Source organism: Hylobates moloch, unplaced genomic scaffold (assembly GCF_009828535.3).
Source record: "Hylobates moloch isolate HMO894 unplaced genomic scaffold, HMol_V3 SCAFFOLD_18, whole genome shotgun sequence".
NCBI classification, from domain to species: Eukaryota; Metazoa; Chordata; class Mammalia; order Primates; family Hylobatidae; genus Hylobates; species Hylobates moloch.
In genome coordinates this window covers 28319115-28343313 of record NW_026652293.1, presented here as the reverse complement: position 1 = coordinate 28343313, position 24199 = coordinate 28319115, and the positions used below count along the sequence as shown (strand labels likewise).

The 24199-nt window shown below is 38.0% G+C and overlaps 1 protein-coding gene across 3 annotated transcripts in view; it reads left to right on the top strand.

Annotated features, from left to right (window-relative positions):
- The window catches only part of RNF2 (ring finger protein 2), a 57244-nt gene extending 47668 nt beyond the window's left edge, over positions 1–9576 (top strand). For 2 of the 3 annotated variants that reach the window (XM_032137270.2, XM_032137271.2), the window contains 3 exons: positions 4737–5009; positions 6467–6638; positions 6869–7713. In XM_032137270.2, coding sequence (XP_031993161.1) covers positions 4737–5009; positions 6467–6638; positions 6869–6970 — 547 coding nt within the window. In that variant the 3' untranslated portion in view covers positions 6971–7713. Of the gene's footprint in view, positions 1–4736; positions 5010–6466; positions 6639–6868 lie in introns of all 3 variants that reach the window. The other variant, XM_032137269.2, reaches the window with a different exon arrangement.
- The last annotated feature ends 14623 nt before the right edge of the window (positions 9577–24199 follow it).

Below are 24199 nucleotides of genomic sequence, written 5' to 3'. Positions count from 1 at the left end.
ATACTTTATTAACAACTAAATTAACTTTTTGAAAAAGGTAAAATACAGTAACAAATAGTAGTACTGCATGATTACCTTTCGTGCAGGTATAATACATGCCTCCAGGCATAATAGGGTATTTCATTTAAAATACTAGAATCTCTCTTTTACCTACTTTTTTCTCAACTTATTCTATTTCTCCTTTTTATAGCAAAATTCCTTGAAAGAGTTGTATCTGCAATTCTTTTCCTATTCTTTTATGAACCCCCTCCAATCAGACATTCATCCTCACCACCCCATCGTATTGCTCTTATCAGTGTTATTAGTGATGTCTTCATTGTGCCATCTAATGGCTGATTCTCAGACCTCGCCTTACTTAGCAGCATTTGACACAATTTGTCCCTTCTCTTTGAATAATTTTCTTCACCTGGCTTTCAGGAGGCCATAGTCTCTTGGTTCCCTTTGTATGTCATTAACTGTTCTTTACTTGTTTCTTTTGTACTTTTTATTTCAATTTCCCCAACTGTTAAATATGGCGTGTCCTAGAGACCAGTGTTTGTTTCTCTTTTCGTTACAAAATCTGTCTCCAAATTATCTTACTCAGTTTCATAGTTTTATTTACCATCTATATGCTGATGACTCCCAAATTTATATATCCAGCCCGGACTTAACTGAATTTTAGACACTTCTCCGTATGGGTATCTAATACGCATCTCAAACTTTAACATGATGAATACTAAACTTACTCCTTACTTCTCTTCATTCTTACTCATTTTGGTTGATGGCAATTCCATCATTCTACTTGCTTAAGCCAAAAACTTCGGAGTTGGTTTTTTTAATTTTTTTTTTTATTTTTTGAGATGGAGTCTTGCTCTGTCGCCCAGGCCAGAGTGCAGTGGCACCATCTTGGCTCACTGCAACCTCTGCCTCCTGGGTTCCAGCGATTCTCCTGCTTTAGCCTCTTGAGTAGCTGGGACTACAGGTGCATGCCACCACACCCGGCTAATTTTTGTATTTTTTTCTAGAGACGGGGTTTTACCATATTGGCCAGGCTGGTCTCAACTCCTGACCTCGTGATCTGCCTGGCTCAGCCTCCCAAAGTGCTGGGATTACAGGTGTGATCCACCACACCCGGCCTTGGAGTCGCTTTTAAATCTCTTTCACACATCCTGTATTCCAGTCTGTAAATAAATAAATATTTTTTGCTTTCTCCATAGTATATCCAGATTCATTCAGGCCACAATAATCTTTCATTTGATGTATTGAAATAAGTTCCCAACTGGTTTTTCTACTTCCCATGCTTACTCCCACATAGCCTATTCTCAGCACAGCAGCCAGAGATACTGTTAAATTGAAAGGAAAATTATGGTTTTCCTTTGCTCAGAGCCCTCTGATAGCTTCTATTCACATTCAGGCTAGAAACCAAAAGACTTTAATGACCCTGTATAAGGTGGCCATTTTCCTTACCCTCATCTTCTTTTCCTCTCTGACATTATCGTCTGATTTATTCAGGCCTCAAGGAGAATCATTATTTTCCATAGAAGGAGATAATAGTAAAGTCCCATCTCAGCCTAGTGGTTTTCGCCTTGGCTGAACATCAGACTCACTTAGAAAACTTTTAAATCTCAAGGCTTTAGGCATCATCCCCGTCCCAGTAATCAGCATCCAGGCATTTCTGCTTTTAAGTTTCCATAGATGATTCTGGAGTGTAGTCAAGGTCAAAAACCACTGGCTTAAAGGTTAAAAGATGTGCTCCATTCTAACAGTATTAAACTGACCTACCACTCTGTTTACCCAAGTATAATGTACTAAATGTTAAGTGTATTTATTTTTAAAAGAATTTTACATTCCTAAGCATTGGAAGGACTTTAATGGTTGTTCAGTTTAGCCTTTTACTAAAAGCAAGACTCTCCTTGCAAATATTCTTTTGGTTTTGCTTGTGCATTTCTAGTGGTGAGGCTGTATGATAGGCACTCCTTTCTTTTGTTGGCAACTTTATTACAGCTTCCTTACTGTTCTTCAGACTCACCAAGCATTCTTCTGCCTCAGAGCCTTTGTACTTCCACTACTTTATTTCAGGAACCTTCTTCTTCCAAATAATCCACATGGCACGCTACCTCACTTTCTTAGCAGGTATCTGCTTAAATTCTCATCTTCCATTCTAGGACTCTGTAATTCCTTATTTTTTTCCCCATAGCACGTATCACTCTCTCATGTGTTACCTGCTACGCTAGAATATGACCCCTAAGAGGAAAGAGACTATGTCAGTATCATTGATTCTTATTAACACCATTATTTAGAACCATGCTTGGCTTAAAGTAGTAGCTGCTTAGTAAATATTTATCCATGTGTGAATTTTTAAGTTCTTCCTTTATATTGAATTAAAATTAGTCTCTTGTGTGCAGCAGTCTGGGTTTGTCTTATGTTGAAATACTTATGTTGACTTTTACATATATTTCAGATTCTACTTCTTTGTTTACAAATACTTTTATGAGGTATATGTTCGTACATGTCCCTCTAAAGGCTTAATATTCACATTCCTCATTTCCTTTTTGTTCCTCATATGACACTCAAGATTGGTGTCATTCTTAAAATGCTACCATCAGGACAGTATGTAGTATTATAGATGTGATTTGATAAATGTAGGATATAATAGACAATTTAATATTCTTTATATGAACATTATTCTTTAAATGCTGCCTGCAGTTACATTAATGTAGCTCTGTCACATCAATCCTTTTTTGGAAAGAGGTGTGGGATAAAAATAAATGTATTGAGTCTTAATAAACCTGTTAGGTCATTGTAATTTATGGTCAACTAAAATAACTTTTCATTTGCTTTAGTTGTGGATTTTAGAAGATATTTTAGTCTTTATGTTATGCTATTAATTTTTTGTCCCATTATTTTAGCCTGTTCATACATTTTTTTCAAAAATTATGGTAAAAGACATATAACAGAATTTTCCATCTTAACCATTTGTAAGTGTAGAGTTCAGTAGTGTTAAGTACATTTTTTTTTTTAAACTATTGGCTCCTCAAAGCTGAACACTCACAATGTTGTGCAGCCAATCTACAGAACTCTTTTCATCTTATAAAATTGAAATCCTGTATCCATTAAGCGTTAACGCCTCATTTCTCCCTCCCCCCAGTTCCCGGTAACTGTCATTCTACTTTGTTTTATGAATTTGACTTCTTTAGATACCTCACATAAGTGAAATCAAGCAGTATTTGTATTTTTGGGTTTTTTTTGTTGTTGTTATTGTTATTTACTGTTATTTATTTCTCTTTTTACTTGACTATAGGCCACCAAGTTACGTATTTGTACTTTTGTGCCTGGTTTATATTACTTAAATGACCTCAGCATGTCTGTTCATATTGTATGTGGCAGGATTTCCTTCCTTTTTAGGGCTCAATAATATTCCATTGTGTGTGCTTATATATTTTTGAATCAGTTTGTTATTTAACATACTAGTCATCCCCTCTTGGTTTTGCAATGATCTATGAATTTTATAAGCAGGATTTTTTTTTTTTATTAAAGCATGAGTTCTTGAGCATCTTTCCTAACCACTGGACTGTTATTTCCTTGTTCTGGCAATAAACATAATGACAATATTCTTACAAGTGCGAGGCATTCTTTCATATTTCTTTTTCATTATATATTCCTTCTTTTTTCTTATCTATACAGGTAGGGAGACAGGCAATGTGGTAGAAAGAATGTGGTCTGGTTCACATCCTAGCTCTAGCTCTGGCACTTACTAGTTGTGTAACTGTAGGCAAATTATTTAATCTTGTACCTGAGTTTTCTTTGCATTTCTCAACTAGAAAATGACATTAATGGTAACTGCCTTGACAGGTTGTTTTGAAGAGTAAACAAGATTGTATGTATAAAGTGCCTTGCCCGGTAATTAGCTTTAGTATCTGAGCTTGTTAGAGAGCAGCTTCTGTATCCACATTGGTTATTTAGATACCATCGCATTTTCCTCAGTCATTTTGTATCACCTTAGCTGACTTGGCGGAAGGTCAGTAGGGAGGAAGTACTTACTATTCTTCTTAAATTTTGTTTCCTTAAGAATTTCTTTAAAGAGGCATAAATATCTTCCCTAAGAACTTTTACATTTTCGTATCTGAATCATGCCTTTCTTCAGACCTGTAACCCCATGAGAGAAAATGATCAGAATATAAAGATTTGTCAATTAATTCTTATAGTCTTTGGTTTAATAAAGAAAATTATTTTTAAGAGAGAGCATCTCACTCTGGCCCAGGCCACCAGAGTACAGTGGAGCTATCCTAGTTTACTGCGCCCTTGAACTCCTGGGCTCAAGCCATCCTCCTGTCTCAGCCTCCTGAGTAGCTGAGATGATAGGTGTGCCACCACGCCCAGCTAATTAAAATTTTTTGTTGTTGGTAGAGACAGGGTCTCACTTTGTTGCCCAAGCTGGTCTCAAATTCCTGGCCTCAAGCTCCTCCCATCTTGGCCTCTCAATGTGTTGAGTTTACAGGTGTGAACCACCGTGCCTGGCCAGTAAAATTATTAAGTGAATAGAAACATTTGTTAAATTATTTAAATGTTTGCCTGTGAGTGAGAGAGATTTTTTAGACCTTTCAGGAACATGTGGGAAACAATGTCATCCAACTCAGAGCAAATTCAGTTACCAGTATTTTTTGGAATTCTAAAGTTCAGTAGCAAACATGCTTCAGATTTGTTACTTTAAAGGCCTAAAAGTAAATTTTATGCATCCTTTTTTCCCCCTTGACTAGACTGCAGCGAGGCAAGAAACAACAGATTGAAAATGGTAGTGGAGCAGAAGATAATGGTGACAGTTCACACTGCAGTAATGCCTCCACACATAGCAATCAGGAAGCAGGCCCTAGTAACAAACGGACCAAAACATCTGATGATTCTGGGCTTGAGCTTGATAATAACAATGCAGCAATGGCAATTGATCCAGTAATGGATGGTGCTAGTGAAATTGAATTAGTATTCAGGCCTCATCCCACACTTATGGAAAAAGATGACAGTGCACAGACGAGGTAAGTGTGTGGATTAGTTTCAGATTACCTAAATTCAGAATGTTTAATTTGGAGGTAAAAGGCAGTCTTGTGTAAGAAGTAGGAGCAGTATTTGTCATCCCATTGATTGCGGGGGTTCAGTTACTAGCTGCCTAGATTGTTGTTTTCTTCCTTCCTCCCTCATGTGCTTTCCACCCAAAGTTGCACATCTGAAAGGAATGACTCTCCTTGGTAGAGAAGGTAAAGGGGCCCATTCAAATTTCTCAGCAATGATACTAGAGTACCAGTAGGCTCTAAAACTCATGCTGGCAAGAATGGCTACTTTACCACTGTATCTCCAGCACACTGCCTGCCATTGAGTACAGATAAGCATCAAATATTTATTGAATGAGGGATTGAATGATACCTTATGTTTTAAAATCCTCAAATTAACTTTTTTTTTTTTTTGAGATAGAGTCTTGCTGTGTCGCTAGGCTGGAGTGCAGTGGCGCGATCTTGGCTCACTGCAGCCTCCGCCTCCTGGGTTCAAGCGATTCTCCTGCCTCAGCCTCCCGAGTAGCTGGGACTACAGGCTCACGCCACCAAGCCCAGCTAATTTTTGTATTTTTAGTAGGGACGGGGTTTCACCATGTTGGCCAGGATCGTCTCGATCTCTTGACCTCGCGATCCGCCTGCCTTGGCCTCCCAAACTGCTGGGATTACAGGCCCAAGACACTGTGCCCAGCCTCTTTTTTTTTTTTTTTTTTTTTTTTGAGATAGAGTCTTGCTCTGTCTCCCAGGCTGGAGCGCAGTGGCGCAATCTTGGCTCACTGCAACCTTTGCCTCTCAAGTTCAAGCGATTCTCCTGCCTCAGCCTCCCAAGTAGCTGGGATTACAGGCGCCCACCACAACACCTGGCTGATTTTTGTATTTTTAGTAGAGATGGGGTTTCACCATGTTGGCCAGGCTAGTCTCGAACTCCTGACCTCAAGTGATCCACCCGCCTCAGCCTCCCAAAATGTTGGGATTACAGGTGTGACCACCACACCCGGCCCAAATGAACATTTCTATGGTTAGTCTTAAAAAGACATTTTAATTCTTAGACAATAAGAAATTTGCTTCTATTCTGTTTCTGTTGCTGCTATAGCCAATAGATTCTGGTCATTAGGGTTTGGGGGATATGTTCCTTTTTCCCCCTTAGTACTTTGTGTATTTTTCTGTTTGATTTTTGTCACTGTGTATCTCATTTTGCAGAAGGTAAGGTAGGTAAAGCTTTCGTGCCCTGACAGTAAGATATTGAGTGTTTACTTTCCCCTCTTCTGTACCTATCAATAAGAAATTTAGATTGTAGAGCAGTAAATTTCTGATATTATTTTGTCAATAATTGAGACATTTCCATTTTACTTAGTTTTTAAGAAATGTATTAGTTCCATAATTTCAGTACATTTTTCTCATTGGCATTTTCTAGAAATGAAATTTTTAATGATTTATTCTTCTAGATACATAAAGACTTCTGGTAACGCCACTGTTGATCACTTATCCAAGTATCTGGCTGTGAGGTTAGCTTTAGAAGAACTTCGAAGCAAAGGTGAATCAAACCAGATGAACCTTGACACAGCCAGTGAGAAGCAGTATACCATTTATATAGCAACAGCCAGTGGCCAGTTCACTGTGAGTATTTAAAATAATAGAGTGTTGAAACTGGGAGCACATTGACCAACTGAGTGGCAAGTGGTGGGGTAGAATCTAATAAATAATGTAAAACACCGTAACAGTGTTAAGTGACAAGTAGTTATTTCTAAGATTTGAAAAAAAAAGATTCTGTGGACTTCTATTTTAGTTTCATTTCATTATTATTGTGGTTTGTGCAGTTTTCATAATTTTTTTCTTTTTTGTTTTAGGTATTAAATGGCTCTTTTTCTTTGGAATTGGTCAGTGAGAAGTACTGGAAAGTGAACAAACCCATGGAACTTTACTACGCACCTACAAAGGAACACAAATGAGCCTTTAAAAACCAATTCTGAGACTGAACTTTTTTATAGCCTATTTCTTTAATATTAAAGATGTACTGGCATTACTTTTATGGACAGATCTTGGATATGTTGTTCAATTTTCTTTCTGAGCCAGACTGGTTTACGCTATTCAAATCTTTTCCCCTTAATTTAAGGTTTCCTTTTTGGAAGGGACTGCAATTATTCAGTATTTTTTTCTTTCCTTTAAAAAAATATATCTAAAGTTTCTTGTGTTTTTTTTTTTCTCCACAAAGTGTGTTTCCACTTGGAGCACCCTTTTGACCCAGGAATTTTTCATAGTTTCTGTATTCTTACAAGATTGAGTTGGCTGTCCTTTTCCTGCTACCCTCAAAAGACTTTAGTCATACAGAATGTTAAATATTATGTATTCTGACTTTTTTTTCCCCCCGGAGTCTTGTATATTTATAGTTTTCTATATAAACTGTAGTATCTTCATGAAGACCCAAGGCTCAAATTTACTGTCCTTAAAAACAATTCTCATAGGATTATTCTTTTCATGGTATTTTCTTCCATAATATCTCATTTTAAAAAGAAGTTCTTTATGAACTTAGTGTCCATTGTCATGCAATGTTATTTTTTTTCCATTCTTTTTCCCCGTAATTTTGGAATTTCTGGTCCTGGAAAGAATCAAACAAAATCTTAAGTTCTGTGAGAACTTGGTTCATTGACAGATTTTGCTGAAGAAAGAAAAATTAAATTGGTAGTAAAATATAGTCTTCAAGTATACGTTTGAGAGTGCTTTTTTTGTATTAGTTCTGCTGTCATTTCATTTCCTGTATTATATGTGATGTTTTTCCCCATTAAAATACCAGAGATAATGGAGATATTTTGCACTTTAGCCTTGATGAAAAGTACAAGATATGTTCAAAGCTTCCCTAATTTTTTTCTTATTTGTAGCCATATAAGTTTCAAGAATAACATGGCACACAGAACAATGGAAAAAAGCTTGTTTCCATTGGAAAATTATATCATTTTGGGTTGCCACATCAGTTTATAAATTTGGCGCTCTTCTAATTACACTCTGTAGAAGGTTAATGGAACTTGAGCCCTGCTTTGATATGTAGTGAAAGATAATTCTGTAGAAAAAGGTCAGCCAGTAGGGTAAAGTCATTCTACTGTTCTTAATTTTTATATTGAGGAACAGTGTTGGGTGTTTGGGAGCCAGAAAGCTTTGTTGACAGATCAGAAATAAGATTGACTTGGGTGTTATATTTCATCTCTCTCCAGACTCTAGGTATATTTCCAACTTTATATATCACAGTATTTAAAAAGACTTGTTTGCATTGAGAAATTAACCCTAAAGGGTTTTTGATAGGAGGGTGTAGACCTCCAGTACCTTTGTAACTCAAGTCTGTCTAGTCATTGTAAATATTTATCTGTCAGTTTTGACAGATTGGGGCCAGCTTGATGTTTTAAATCTTCAGCCCAGTGTGAAAACTTAAAAGGTATATATTCAATTTTTTACCATTTTATGGAAAATGTTTAAAATCTGTTTTTACAGGTTTTTTTGTGTTTTGTTTTTTTTTTTGGTAATCTGTGCCATGAAATTTGAAAACCACCAAAAATCAAGGGAACTTTTATATATTCAATTCCTTTTCTGGTGTAATGTTTAAAGTTGTATAGATTATTAATGCATGCCCACTGAATATAACCCTGGTTTTGTGATAAAACTGCTTAGATTTTGTTGATGACATTAGATTTGTAGTTGCATTAAATAACTAAATTCCCATTGTGGTTATTAATTGAAATTTTGTCTTTAAGCAGAGAGTTATTTGTGAATATAAGCTTTGTGCTTAGAGAATGTATGTGTTTTTATCTGTCAGTATGGGAGGATATAAACTGCATCATTAGTGACATTACTGGTTGTGTAATCCTTTGTGAAATATAATTCTAGGTATTTGATAGGGTATTGAGTGTATTTTGTGTGTGTGTGGATGTGTGTTGGGGTACAGGGAGAGGCGATGCTATTGGCCATCACTACCAACCAAGGTTTCAAAAAGTATTATCTAATTAATTTCTTTTATCACTATCTCAACTGAGGAACAAAAGGCTCACCACAAGTGGCGTGAAGGCTTTGGGTACTTAGTTCTAAATTTTTTTATGGTAACATATACATAACCAAATTTACAGTTTTAACCATTTTAATGCATGTAATTCAGTGGGGTTAGGTACATTCACTGTGTTGTGTAATGATCACCGCTGTCTACTTGTAAAACTTTTTCATCACCCCAAACAGAAACTGTGTGCAATTAAAATAATGCATTTCTCTTCTTCTTAACCCCTAGCAACCTCTATTCTACTTTCTCTTTTTGAATTTGACTATTTTAGGTGCCTCATATTAAGTGGAATCACACATTATTTTCAAGGTTCACGTGATAGCATGTATCAGAATTTCATTCCTATTTATGACTGAATAATATTGTATGTATATGCCACATTTTGTTTATCCATTCATCTGTTGGAGACTTTTGGTATTGTGAATAATACTGCAGTGAACATTATTGTAGAAGTATATAATTGAGTTCTGCCTTCTGTTATTTTGGGTATATATGAAGGAATAGAATTACTGCATCATATGATAATTCTATGTTTAACTTTTTGAGGGACTCCAAACTTTTCTATAGCAGCTTCATTATTTTATATTCCTACCACCAATGAACAAGCGTTCTGGTTTTTCTGCATCCTCTATAACACTTGTTATTTTCTTTTCTTCTTTTTAAAATTACTAATGGGTATCCTTATGATAGCTGTCTTGCTGGCTGTCTCCTTTCATTGTGGTTTTAATTTGCATTTCCCTAATAGCTTGTGATGCTGAGCATCTTTTTCTGTACTTATTGGCCATTTGTGCATATTCTGTGGAGAAATGTGTATGTGTATTCAAGTCCTTCACCCATTTTTGACTGGGTTCTGTTATTGTTGAGTCGTGGGCATTCTTTATTCTAGTTAGTAATCCATTATCAGATACATGATTTGCAAATATTTTCTCCCATTCTTTAGGTTTTCTTTTGATTCCCTTGATAGAGTCCTTTGATGTATAGAATTTTTTTATTTTGGTGAAGTCTAGTGTATGTCTTTTTTCTTTTGGCTATGCTATTGGTGTCATATTCAAGAAGACTGCCAAACCCAATGTCATGAAGATTTTCCTCTTTTAAGAGTTTTATAGTTTTAGCTCTTAGTCTTTGATCCATTGTGAGTTTTGTATATGGTGAAAGGTCAGCGTCCAGCTTTGTTCATTTGTATTTGGATATCCAGTTTTCGTAGCCCTTTCTCCACTGAATGATCTTGGTGCTCTTGTTCTAAATCATATGTGAGGGTTGATTTCTGGATGTTGTATTCCATTGGTCTATATGTTTGTCCTTATGCAAGTACTACACTATTTTGATTACTTTAGCTTTGTAATAAATTTTGCATTATATCATTTCTAACCCTTTGAACCTTAGGAAGACAGTATTTCTTTTGTGTACATTTGAGAAGACAAAGGCTCGGGATTCTGATTTGGATAACTAAATGTGAAGTAACTGAAATGCCAAGTGAGAAAAGGCATCTCTTAAATTCCCACTTCTATTCAGAAAAGTTTAAGGTTCCCCCCAAATAGCCTCAAAACTCCCCAAAAATCACACTCCAGTGAATTATCACTCTTGGCCTTTCTGGAACCTCACTGAAAAGCCTTTTTTCTCTGAGCGTGTCTTTGACTGGGTTCAGCTCACTTTGCTTAAAAAGCTCTATCTTCATGGTGTTTGTAAAAAATAGTTCCCTGCCGCTGTTTAACACAGCAGTTGCCTGAGGCATGTGGGGCTAAAAAGCAGCTGACTAAAAAGTAGGAAATGTAGAGGGCTTTGAAAAGTTCCATTATGTTCCTGGGAATCCTGAAGGCCACGCGTTTGTGCAAGACTGTTGGCATGTCCAAGAAAAAAATAGAAGGCACTAACCTCACCTGTAGCAGACATTGAGGCTCTGTGCCAGCAGGAAGTGAAAGGTAAGCCACAGTTGTAAACTACATGCTGGAGTTTTGAAGGCATATCCCAGATAGAGCACTTTAGCAAGACAGACTTACTGGTTCAAAGCATTTAAGGAAATCTGTCTGGTTATTAGCTGACCACTAAGCTAATGAATCAGAGACTTCAGTGGTCATAGCAGAGAATGCAAACATTACAGAGTTAGTCAAAAGAAGGCCACTAAACAGCAAACACAGCAAACCCTGGGGACCTAAAGGGATTCTGATTTCCAGAGTTGCCACATTGTATTATAGTCGTCCCCCATTATGCAGTTTTGCCTTCGTGGTTTGTTACCCATGGTCAACTGCACTCTGAAAATACTAAATGGAAAATCCCGGAAATAACTTTTAAGTTTTAAACTGCACACCGTTCTGAGTAGCCTGAGGAAATCTTGTGCCATTCCACTTGGGACATGAATTATCCCCGTGTCCAGCATATCTTTGCTGTATATGCTACTCGTCCATTAGTCACTTAGTACCTGTTAACGGTTACCAGATTGATTGTCATGGTATTGCAGTGTTTGTGTTCATTTTACTTAATGGCCCCACATTGCAAGGGTAGTGATGTTGACAATTTGGATATACCAAAGAGAAGCCATAAAGTGCTTCCTTTAAGTGAAAAGATAAGAGTTCTTGACTTAATAAGGAAAGAAAAAATAAATTATGCTGAATTTGCTAAGATCTGTGAGAACAAATCTTTTTTCTATGTCAAAGTTGAGACAAATCTCATGAAATGGTGAACAGTACATTGTTATGATTGTATATTATTAGTTGTTGATCTCTTACCATGCCTAATTTATAAACTTTACCATAGGTATGTAGGTGTAGGAAAAAAGTACAGGGTTTGGTACAGCTTGTGGATTCAAGGATCCATGGGGGGTGGGGCGGTCTTAGAACATATCTCCAAGGATAAAGGGGGGGACTACTGTATTTTAAAAGCCTAGTTTTCAACAGAAAATTACAAGACCTATAAAGAAACAGAAGTGTCTGTGAGGAAGTCCAGATGTTGGACTAATTAGACAAATACTTTGTCAGCTTTTAAAAACATGTTCAGAGAACTAAAACCATGTCTGAGGAACTAAATATGAGAGGAATGTCTCACCAAATAAATAGCAATAAAGAAATTACGAACAAACCAAATGGAAATGTGGATTGAAAGATAAAGGAATCAAAATTTAAAATTCAGTAGAGTCTCAACAGCGGATTTGAACTGGTAGAAGAAATAATCAACTTGAAGACAGGCCAACTGAGAATATCCTGTCTAAAAACAAGAGTGAAAAAGAGTGGAACCTCAGAGACACGTAGGACACCATCAATTGTACTAGCACCCAGAATTGGAGTTCCAGAAGGAGAGGAGGGAAAGGGGCAGAAAGTGCATATTTGAAGAAATAATTGCCAAAAGCTTTAAAAATTTGATGAAAAACATTACCTGCACATTTAAAAGCTCAACAAACTACCACATAAAGAGATCCACAAAACTAAGAGTACTATGAACAGTATGAGAAAATCAATTCACAAACAAGGGGTCCTAAATAAGATTAACAGCTCACTTCTCACAATAAGCTATCACAGAGGCCAGGATGCAGTGAATGACATTCCCAAGTACTGAAAGAAAAAAATAGCCAAGAAATGTGTATCAGTAAAATTATTCCACAAAAACGAAGGAGAAATTAGTAAGACATGCCCACATAAACAAAAACAAAGACTATCACTAGCAAACCTTAACTACAAGAAATACCAAAGGGAGTTCTTTAGGCTGAAATGAAAGATTAGATAGTAACATGAATCCACACAAAGAAATAGCACTGGAAAAGTTAACTGAATAGTTAAATATAAAAGACAGTATAAATGTGTTAGCTCAGGCTGCTATAACAAGGTTTAGACCAGACAGCTTAAACAACACATACTTATTTCTCATTCTGAAAGCATGGAGGCCAGAAAGAAGTTGCATAATATTTTCCAGATGCTGAAAGAAAACTGCTAATCCAGGTACCTTAGCAAAAATATCCTTCAGTAATGAAGGGGGAAGAATTTGCTGCTGGCAGACCTGCCCAAAAAAGAATGGCTAAAGGAAATTCTATAAACAGGAAGGACATGATAATAGAAGGAACTCTGGAACATGATATAGACAGAAAGGACGCAATGAGAAAAAAAATATGACTAAGTTGAATACACCCTCCTAAGTTCTCTAAACGTTGCTTGATGGCTGAAGTAAAAGTTATGCCATTGATGTGGTTCAAAATGTATGTAGAGTTAATATTTAATGATTATAAACAGAAATAGTTAAAGGGAGGTAGATTTTCTATACTTCACTCGAATTGGTAAAATCAGTAGACTGAAAAGTTATTTTTATATAATAGAGCAACCACTAAAAGTGGTTTTATAGTGTTTACACAGAGATATATTCTAAAAGTATAATTCTGAAAAATATTCAAGTAACACAGGCAGAAAATGAAAAACAATACAACAAATACAAAACCAATAAAAGCCCACTTAAGCCCTAATATATCAATAATTACATGAAATGTAAATAGTCTAAATAATACCAATTAAAAGATTGGGAGATTAGTTTAAAAACATGACCCAGCTGAGGCAGGTGGATCACGAGGTCAGGAGATCGAGACCATCCTGGCTAACACGGTGAAACTCTGTCTCTAATAAAAATACAAAAAAATTAGCTGGGCGTGTTGGCGGGTGCCTGCAGTCCCAGCTACTCGAGAGGCTGAGGCAGGAGAATGGCATGAACCCGGGAGGTGGAGCTTGCAGTGAGCTGAGATCTCGCCACTGCACTCCAGCTTGGGTGACAGAGCGAGACTCCATCTCAAAAAAAAAAAAAAAAAAAGCAAAAACACAAGCTAACACAACACACCTGATATTACAAAGGCAATTTACATAGCCCTCTAGTATTAAGGAAATTGAATTCACAAATTAGTAACTCCCCAAAGAAACCTTTGAGCTCCAATGATTTCACTGGAGAATTCTACCAAGTGTTTAAAGGGGAATTAATGCCAGTTCTACACAATCTCTTTCAAAATACAGGGGAGAAGGGAACACTAACCAATTTATTTCATGAAGTTATTATTACCCTAAACCAAAACCAGACAGATAGTTAAGAAAATCATACATCTGCATTTTTGATGAATATAGACTAAAAATCCAAAAAAAAAGTTGGCAAGTAGAATTCAATAATATATACAAAGAATTATTATTATGACTTGGAGTTTATTCCAGATGCAAGGCAGTTTCAGTATTCAAAATTCAATTAATCTACCATATTAAGAGGCTAAAAAACAAAATCACAAATCAATTGATGCAGAAAAAGCAGCTGATGAAATTCAACACCCAGTCATGATTTATAAAACTCTCAGAGGCCTGGCATGGTGGCTCATGCCTGTAATCCCAGCACTTTGGGAGGCCCAGGCAGGTGGATTGCTCAAGCCCAGGAGTTTGACCAGCCTGGGCAACATGGGGAAACCCTGTCTCTACAAAAATCAGCTGGGCGTGGTGGCATGCACCTCTAGTCAGTCCCAGCTCCTTAAGAGGCTGAGGTGGGAGGATCACCCAAGACCAGGAGGTTGAGGCTGCAGTGAACCCTGATTGCACCACTGCACTTCAGCCTGGGTGACATAGTGAGACCCTGTCTCAATAAAAACAAACAAACAAACAACTTTCAGAACATTAGGAATAGAGGGCAACTTCAACTTGACAGGCAGCATCTACAAAAAAAATTCTATAGCTAACATATTTAATTGTGAAACACTTCAGTTCTCCCTGTGATTGTGAACAAGTATGCTCTCATTATTCAACATGGAAATTCTAAACAAGAGAAGAAAGAAGAAAATGCATAGCTGAAACTATCCCTATTTGCAGATGACATGATTGTCTACATATAAAATCTTCAGAAATTTGTAGAAACACTTTTAGAACTAATAAGTAAATTCAGCAAGGTTGAAATATACTAGATAAACAGAAAAAATAGTATTTCTATATATTAGTGATTAACACGTGGACACTGAAATTTTAAAATATCACTTATAAATTTTTTTAAAAAAAAAAGACTTCTTTGTAAATATACAAGTAAAAAAAAAAAAGTAGCTTTTATCCCAGGAATGCAAGGTTGGTTCAACAAACAAGTCAACTGATGTAATCTACCAATAAAGTACAAAACTGACATAATCATCCATTACAGATCCAGAAAAAGCATTTGAAAAAAACTTCAGCCTTTTATGATTAAAAAAAACTCAACAAAATAGGAATAAAAGGAAACATATTTAAAAAAGGGACATTTAAGAAAAAACACCAGCTAATTTCATACTTAATGGTGGTAGAATGAATGTTTACACCCTATCTTAATTTTCTAAGGTTTTCATAAATTATTCCAAACTTGGTGGCTTAAAGTTATTCTCACGGTTCTAGAGGCCAGAAATCTGAAATCAAGGTGTCAGTAAGGTTGATTTCTTCTGGAAGCTGTGAGGGAGAATCCATTCCATTATACTGTCCTAGCTTCTTGTGGCTACTGGCAATTTTTAGCATTCCTTAACTTTTGGATGCATCACTCCAGTCTTTGCCTCCATCTATTTTTTTTTTTTTTTTTTTTTTTAGATGGAGTGTTGCTCTGTCACTCAGGCTGGAGTGCAGTGGCATAATCTCAGCTCACTGCGGCCTCTGCCTCCCAGGGTCAAGCGATTCTCCTGCCTCAGCCTCCCAAGTAGTTGAGACTACAGGCATGTGCCACCATGCCCAACTAATTTTTTGTACTTTTAGTAGAGATGGGGTTTCACCATGTTGGCCAGGCTGGTCTCAAACACCTGACCTCAGGTGATCCACTAGCCTCAGCCTCCCAAAGTGCTGGAATTACAGGCATGAGCCACCATGCCCAGACTTTGCCTCCATCTTCACATGGCCTTCCCCTCTGTGTCTATGTCTTCTTTTCTGTCTAAGGACACCTGTCATTGGATTTAGGACCCGCCTTAATCCAGGATGATTTCATCTCAAGATCCTTAATTACATTTGCAAAGACCCTTATTCCAAATAAGGTCACATTCTGAAGTCTGGGTAGACATGTCTTTTGAGGGCCACTATTCAATTCATTATAGTACACTCTCAGATCCCTCAAAATTCAGGTCTGTCCCACATGCAAAATACCTTAATTCAATCCAACATCCCCCTGAATCAACCTATTCCAGTATCAACCTGTACATCTAATATCTTGTAAATATTTTTAGCTCAAAAAGTCCCAAATCTTATCTAAATCAGGTATGGGTGATACTCTGGGTATGATCCATCCTAGGGCATAATTCCTTTCTAGCTGTAGACCTGTGGACTAGAAAACCAACTATCTGCTCCCTAAATACAATGGTGGGACAAGCATTGGATAGCCAATCCCATTCCAAAAGGGAGAAGGAGGAATGAATAAAGGTATCACAGATCCTAAACAAGTTCAAAACCCAGCAGAGAAAATTCCATTAGGTTTGAAAGCTTGAGAATTACCCTCTGCAGCTTAATCCTCTGCTCTCTGGAATCATAGTGTTCCACACTCTGGGTCCATGGAGGCTCCTCTGGCTCTCCAGAGGAGCCACCTCTCTGCCCTCTGCTTCTGCACCTGTGCCTCTGCTTTTGGAGTCATTCTTTTTTTCTCTCAAAACGTAGCACACGTTTGCAGTTGAGTAGCTCTGTCAGCCTGTTCCTGCCTGTAGAATTTTGAGAATCTAACAACCTTTTTTCATTTTGTATAGTCTCTGTCTCTTTCATTCTAAGCTAGCAATGTTTCTGCTGCTATAACATTCTCAAAATCCTTGTCTATCTCCCATGTCTCATCCCATGGAATTCCATGCCATTAGACAAGAGAGATCTTGTCTTGATAGATAGACCTATCTATCTCTTGACAGATCCTTCCTGGATAACCCCATCTCTATTCCTGGCTTTTGCTAAGACAGTTGATTACATCCATGAGTCACACACCTAATCTCTTCAGCAAAAGGTTGTCCAGTCACTCCCTTGGCCCTCTCTCCACAGCATGCCTTTCCAACAGTATATTTGTTACTTAGCATTCTCTGCAATCAGGATAGGATGAGACTCTTGAAAATCATCAAGTGCTGGTTGCTTTTTGCTTAATAACCTCCTCAATTTATCTCCTTCCTCTCACATTTTACTCTAAGCAGCAAGGAGAAATCAGGCTGTGCCTTCAACACTTGGTACTTGAAAATCTCAGTTAAATATCCAAGTTCATAGCTTATAAGTTCGTTTTTACCCAACAGTAAAACATAACTTAGTGGGTTTTTCTGGTTTTGTTTTGTTTTGAGACGGAGTCTCGCTCTGTCACCCAGGCTAGAGTGCAGTGGTGTGATCTCAGCTCACTGCAACCTCCGCCTCCTGGGTTCAAGCAATTCTCCTGCCTCTGCCTCCCAAGTAGCTGGGACTACAGGTACACGTCGCCATGCCTGGCTAATTTTTTGTATTTTAGTAGAGATGGGGTTTCACCGTGTTGCCCAGGCTGGTCTCAAACTGCTGAGCTCAGGCAATCTGCCTGCCTCGGCCTCCCAAAGTGCTGGGATTACAGACGTGAGCCACCGCACCCCACCTTTGTTTTTTTTTTGTTTTTTTAAGAGGGTCTCACTATGGTCCCTCTTAACTATAACTACTGTGCAGTAGCTATTCACAGGCATGATCATGGCACGCTACAGCCTCAAACTCCTGGGCTCAAGTGATCTTCCTGCGTTAGTCTTCTGAGTAGCTGGGACTACAGGTGCATACCATCATGCCCCACTAATTTAGCCAAGTTTTATGCCACTTTATATCAAGGATTGCCTTTTCTCCAGTTTCCACTATTATATTCTTCATCAAAGACCTCACCAGAAGCACTTATTAATGTTCATATTTCTACCAACATTCTGTTCATGAGAATATGTTTATTTTCTAAGATAAAAAGCTTTCTATGACATGTACCTCACTTCCTTTTTAGCCCTCTCAAGAGTCACATTTAACATCCATATTTCTTCCAATTTTTTCTGTCTTCAAGGTAATCTAGGCAGGCATTCAAGACCAGCCTGGGCAACATAGTGAGACCCTGTCTCTACAAAAAATAAAAAATTTAACCATATATGGTGGTGCACACCTATAGTTTTAGCTACTCAGGGGGCTAAGGTGGGAGGATCCCTTGAGGCCAGGATTTCTGGGCTGCAGCGAATTATGATTGTACCACTACACTCCAGCCTAGGTGACAAAGTGAGCCCCTGTCTCTTAAAGAACAAAAACAAACAAAACTCAAAATGGATTCAAGACTTAAGACCTGAAACTATAAAACTGAACTGAACTATCTGAAACTGTAAAACTAGTAAAAATAAAACACAGGGAAAATTTTCTTGACACTGCTCTGGGCAATGATTTTTTTTTACATGACCTCAAAAGCACAGGCAACAAAAGTGAAAATAGACAAATGTGATTGCATCAAACTAAAATGCTTCTGGTACAGCAAAGGAAACAATCCACAGAGTGAAAAGACAACCTACAGAATAGGAGAAAATATCTGCAAACCACACAGCTAATAAGGAGTTAATATTCAAAACATATAAGGAATTCAAAAAAACAGCAAAAAAAAGTCTGATTAAAAAATGGGCAAAGGACTTGAATAGACATTTCTCAAAAGAATACAAGTGGACAATAGGAATATGAAAAAATGCTGAGTATTATTAATCATCAGGGAAATGCAAATTACAATGAGATATTATCACCTCACATTTGTTAGAATGGCTATTGTGCAAAAAGACAGGAGATACATATTGGCAAGGGTATGGAGAACAGGGAACCCTTGTACACTGTTGGTGGGAATGTAAATTAGTATAACCCTTATGGAAAACAATATGGAGGTTCCCTACAAAATAACAATAAAGCTGAGTTTGGTGGCTCATGCCTGTAATCCCGGAACTTTGGGAGGTCGAGGCAGGACGGCTGCTTGAGGCCAGAAGTTCGAGGTAACGGTGAATCATGATTGTGCCCCTTCATCCCAGCCTGGATGACAGAGCGAGACCTTATCTCTAACAAAACTATATGATCCAGCAACCTCACTCTTGGTATTTATCCAAAGGAAATGAAATCATTCTGTCAGAGATATCTGCACTCCCATGTTTATTGCAGCCACTCCCATGTTTGTTGCAGCATTATTCACAATAACCAAGATATGAAATCAACATAAGTGTCCACTGATGGATGACTGGATTAAGAAAATGTGGTGTATTTATACAATGGAACACTATTCAGCCTTTTGAAAGGGGAATTCTGTCATTTGTGACAACATGGATGAAACTGAAGAATATTATGCTAAGTGAAATAGGCCAGACATAAACAAATACTGCATGTTCTCACTTACATGTGAAATATAAAACAGTCAAACTCACAGAATCAGAAGAATAGTGGTTGCCTGGGGCTAGGGGTTGGGCATAGAGTGGGATTGGGAGATGTTGTCTAAGGGTATAATTAAAAATTTTTTTAAAAAAACAATGAAAGATGAAAAGATGAAAGAAGAGATAATGCAATGCCATGGACTTTGTGTTCCCCCAAATTTGTATGTTAAAAATCTAAGCTCCAATGTGACAATATTTGGAGTTGGGGGCCTCTGGGAGGTGATTACACATTGTATATACATGTATCAAAATATCCCACGTACCCCCAAAATATGTACAATTATATCAATTTAAAAATACAAAATAACCCTAACAGAAGTACTAGAATGTAATGTGAAACGTATCTCTTAAGTAATAAAGGCCAGGTGTGGTGGCTCACCCCTATAATCCTAGCATTTTGGGAGGCCGTAGAGTCAGGAAGATTGCTTGAGCCCAGGAGTTCAAGACCAGCCTAGGCAACATAGGGAGACCTCATCTCTACAAAAAATTTAAAAATTAGCCAAGTGTGGTGACTCATGCCTGTGGTCCCAGCTACTCAGGAGGCTGAGGTGGGAGGATCACCCGAGCCCAGAAAATCGAGGCTGCGGTGAGCCATGATTGCACCACTGGGAGACAGAGCAAGACTTTGTATCAAAAAAAAAAAAAAAAAGTAATAAAAAGATGGAAATAGAGTAAAAAATAACAATTAAATAAATCTACCCAGAAGGTCTGAAATCTGAAAATTTCAGGAAGAGAAAGATGGAATGAAGGAAAGAAAATTATTAAACAATGTAGAAAATGACTCCAAAGTGAAGGACTTGAATTTTTCTTTTTCTTTTTCTTTTTTTTTTTTTGAGAGGGAGTCTCACTCTGTCACCCAGGCTGGAGTGCAGTGGCGCAATCTTGGCTCACTGCAACCTCTGCTTCCTGGGTTCAAGTGATTCTCCTGCCTCAGCATCCCAAGTAGCTGCGACTACAGGCACGTGCCACCACACCTGGCTAATTTTTTGTATTTTTAGTAGAGACGGGGTTTCACTGTGTTAGCCAGGATGGTCTTGATCTCCTGACCTCGTGATCCGCCTGCTTCGGCCTACCAAAGTGCTGGGATTACAGGTGTGACCCACCACGCCTGGCCAGGAGTTGAACTTCTAAAGAACACAGAGAATGCCTAGCACAAATAATTTTTTTTAAAGATGCACATCAAGCATAATATAGGATAAAAAGATGCTAAAATCTCCAGAAAGCACGCGCATGCGCGCGCGCGCGCACACACACACACACACACACACACACATTCCCTCTCTCTCTTCTGTCAAAAAGGTCAGAAATCATTGGATATATCAAGAATTGTTTAAGAAAATTAAATCATCTGTATCTTCTGTAGTTAGATTTTTTTTTTTTGGAGATAGAGTTTCACTCATTACCCAGGCTGGAGTGCAATTGCACAATCTCGGCTCACTGCAACCTCTGCCTCCCAGGTTCAAGAGATTCTCCTGCCTCAGCCTCCTGAGTAGCTGGGATTACAGGCATGTGCCATCACGCTTGACTAATTTTTATATTTTTAGTAGAGACGGGGTTTCACCATGTTGGTCAGGCTGGTCTCGAACTCCTGACCTCAGGTAATCCACTTGCCTTGGCCTCCTAAAGTGCTAGGATTACAGGCGTGAGCCACCGTGCCCGGCCTTTTGTAGTTAGAATTTAATAGATAATGCCTAAAATGGAATACAGGAATACTATTGGTATATTATTTTTTTTTTTTTTTTTTTTTTTAGAGACGGAGTCTCTTTCTGTCGCCCAGGCTGGAGTGCAGTGGCCCAATCCTGGCTCACTGCAACCTCTGTCTCCCCGGTTCTAGCAATTCTCCTGCCTTAGCCTCCCATGTAGCTGGGATTTCAGGCGCATGCTGCCATGTCCAGCTAATTTTTTGTATTTTAGTAGAGATGGGGTTTCACCGTGTTGCCCAGGCTGGTCTCGAACTCCTGAGGTCAGGCAATCCACCCGCCTCAGCCTCCCAAAGTGTTAGGATTACAGGCGTGAGCCATTGCACCCAGCTTGGTATATTATTTTAAAATAATAAGTAGATTCTTAGCTTACTTCTTTCACTCCTAAGAATTAATTTGACTTGCTAAATAATGTATATGTATTGCTTTGGCAAAACCAAACCAAAACTAGATGAAAATAAAACACTTGCACTCTTGTCTCATTTTTGTACCTAAATATGGTGTAACCTTGGCCAAATATCTTAGTTCCTTAACCCCATTAGCAGTGTTTTCTCTGATGGAGGGGTTGATGTTGTCTGTGGTTCTATCTGTAAAACATGAATGCTTTATCTTTGAAAGTACAGCGGTCCTTGAAAAAATGTTTTGTTATAATGTTGACCAAAAAATAGTCACGTCCCTGGTGGCGCCGCTGTCTATGTGGAGTCTGCCTGTTCTCCCCACATCTATGTGAGTTTTCTCCTGGTGCTCCAACTTCCTCCCACATCCCAAAGATGCCCATATTGGGTTCACTGATGTGTCTACATGGTGCCAGTGTGAATAAGTGTGTGCGTGAGTGCACCCTGCCAAGGGATGGGCATCCTGTCTAGGGCTGGTTCCTGCCTTGTGCCCTGAGCTGCTGGGACAGGCTCTGGCCATCTGCTCCCCTGAACTGGAATAAGCAGGTTGGAAGATGAGTAAATGAACACAAATTCTTGTAAAATAAAAATTTGAAAAGTAAATGATAATCATAAAGGTGTCTGTATGACAAAAAAAAAAAAAAGATGCAGTACGACAGTGCTCAGCGAGCCCACCGTATTTGTTATTGTTTGAACTGTGCAGTGGTAGGAGGTGCTCCTTATAATTTTTGCTTTGCAAACACTTATTCCTCAATTTAAACCCCCCCACCATTACAATCGCTATCATTCAGGTTTACCAAAACTTAGGTAAATAATTATATTGTTATTGATCTTTCTTAGATGTATGCATGGCTCACATGTATTTCAATGTTTAATATTAGAAGTGTTTGGGGTCTCTACTTAGAATTTTGGTGATGTTTTTGTGACCAGAAATATGGTGTAGGAACTTAACTCTTGTTTATATCAATTATCCTATGGTTAAGTTGGTTTCATTATAAGTCATTTTGTTTAAAGTCGCGGTCTCCAAGAGCCTACCAGCAACGATAAGTGAGGACTCACTGTGTTTAACAAAATCTTTACGGATTTGGACTAACTTCAGAGAGTGGATTCTCACCAAATGTATTGAGATTTTCAAGTTGTAACTGATTATTGACAGAGATCTGGAGTTCAGTGGGTTTTTACCTTTTATCTTCAAAAGGTTGTTTGCAGTGATTTTTCTATTAATCTAAAACTAAGCTCTGGGACAATATTGGCCATAGAAAATGAGAATGAAGCTGAAAGACAGTGTTTTCTACATAGGGATAGATTATAAAGTATAGTGGTTAAAAGGTTTTAGAAATGGAAAATGTATAATAGGGCAGTGGTTAACTATTCTTTTGTAATTAATTCTGTTCCATAAGTTTCTACCGGACTGCCTTTGGCCAAATAAGTATTACTTTAAAGTAATCTTCTATTTTACATACATCTTTATGTTCTTCAATAAAGGAAGATTACCAAGTGGCTAGTATGAGCTCTGAAGTTGGCCTGGGATTGGATCCTGGCTCTTTTACTAGCCAGTTTTAGAGTGGCACTGGATAAATAAGTTAATCTTGTTTAGCTTGAGTTTCTTTTTCTATGAAGTGGGGATGATCATAACAACTGCTATGGATTATATAATCTATGTAAAGATAGCACTGTGTAGTACTAAGTCTCATATAAATATAAGCTATTACAATTAATATTCCACTTCCTAGGGAATGTTTTTCCTAGGATTCTGCAAGCTGGCAGAATCCCTATCTTGTTGGGTCTTACAAGAGTAGAGAAGCTGGTCGGGAAAGAGTTGGTATTCTGAGAATAAGAGTTTTGGGACGACTACGATGAGTTGAGTATCCTAAATCCCAAACTCCTCACTTGAAGGTGAAGGAACCCCTTAGATATGCTTGTTACCTTGGCTGACCAGTCCCTTAATAACCTCACTTAAAGGAGTTAGTTACCTTGCACAAAGAAGCCCATATGCCCTATCCCTACAATCCCTCATTGTTTCCAGGACACAGTTTGAGGCAGATCCCAGCATGTCCCAGGGAGACAAATACAAAGTGTGATCTGAAAGAGTCTTTTTTTGGATCTTAATATTGATATAGGTGGAGAATATCTGTGGAAATAGATTCTGAGTATGTAGGACCTTGAAAGAAAGGACATAAATTGGGTCAAATGATCATTATGGGTAAACCTATAGCAGAGATTTTGGCTCAGTCTTTCAGACTGAACAGCTCAAAGTAGTCCTTTTTACTTGGTGGAAAGACATTTTGACTCAGCAGTGGCTCATCTAAATTAGAGATGATATGCCAGAAACTCCTTGGTATGATGTAGAGAAATCAAAGAAGAGGGGCCATGTTGGGGAGGATTTAATATAAGAAGAAGTGATCCTCTAACTGTATCCCTCATAACAGTCTAGTCAATTCTCTTTACCAAGGCATTGAGAAAAACACTGGTGAGCACAGCACCAGCACTCTTGAAAAGCCATATAGTCTGTCTGTAGGCAGTGGGAGATGCTTCAGTTGAAATGGACTCCTTGATTCAATGGGCATTTACTTTGTCAGAGACAAAGTAGTGCATTTAATTGCTAGACTAGAAAGGTGAGCATGGTTACTGTAGTAGACAGCAGGAACCACAGGATAATCAGTATAGTCTAACATGAGGCCTGGCTTTGGCTGAAGGATCATGTGATCTAA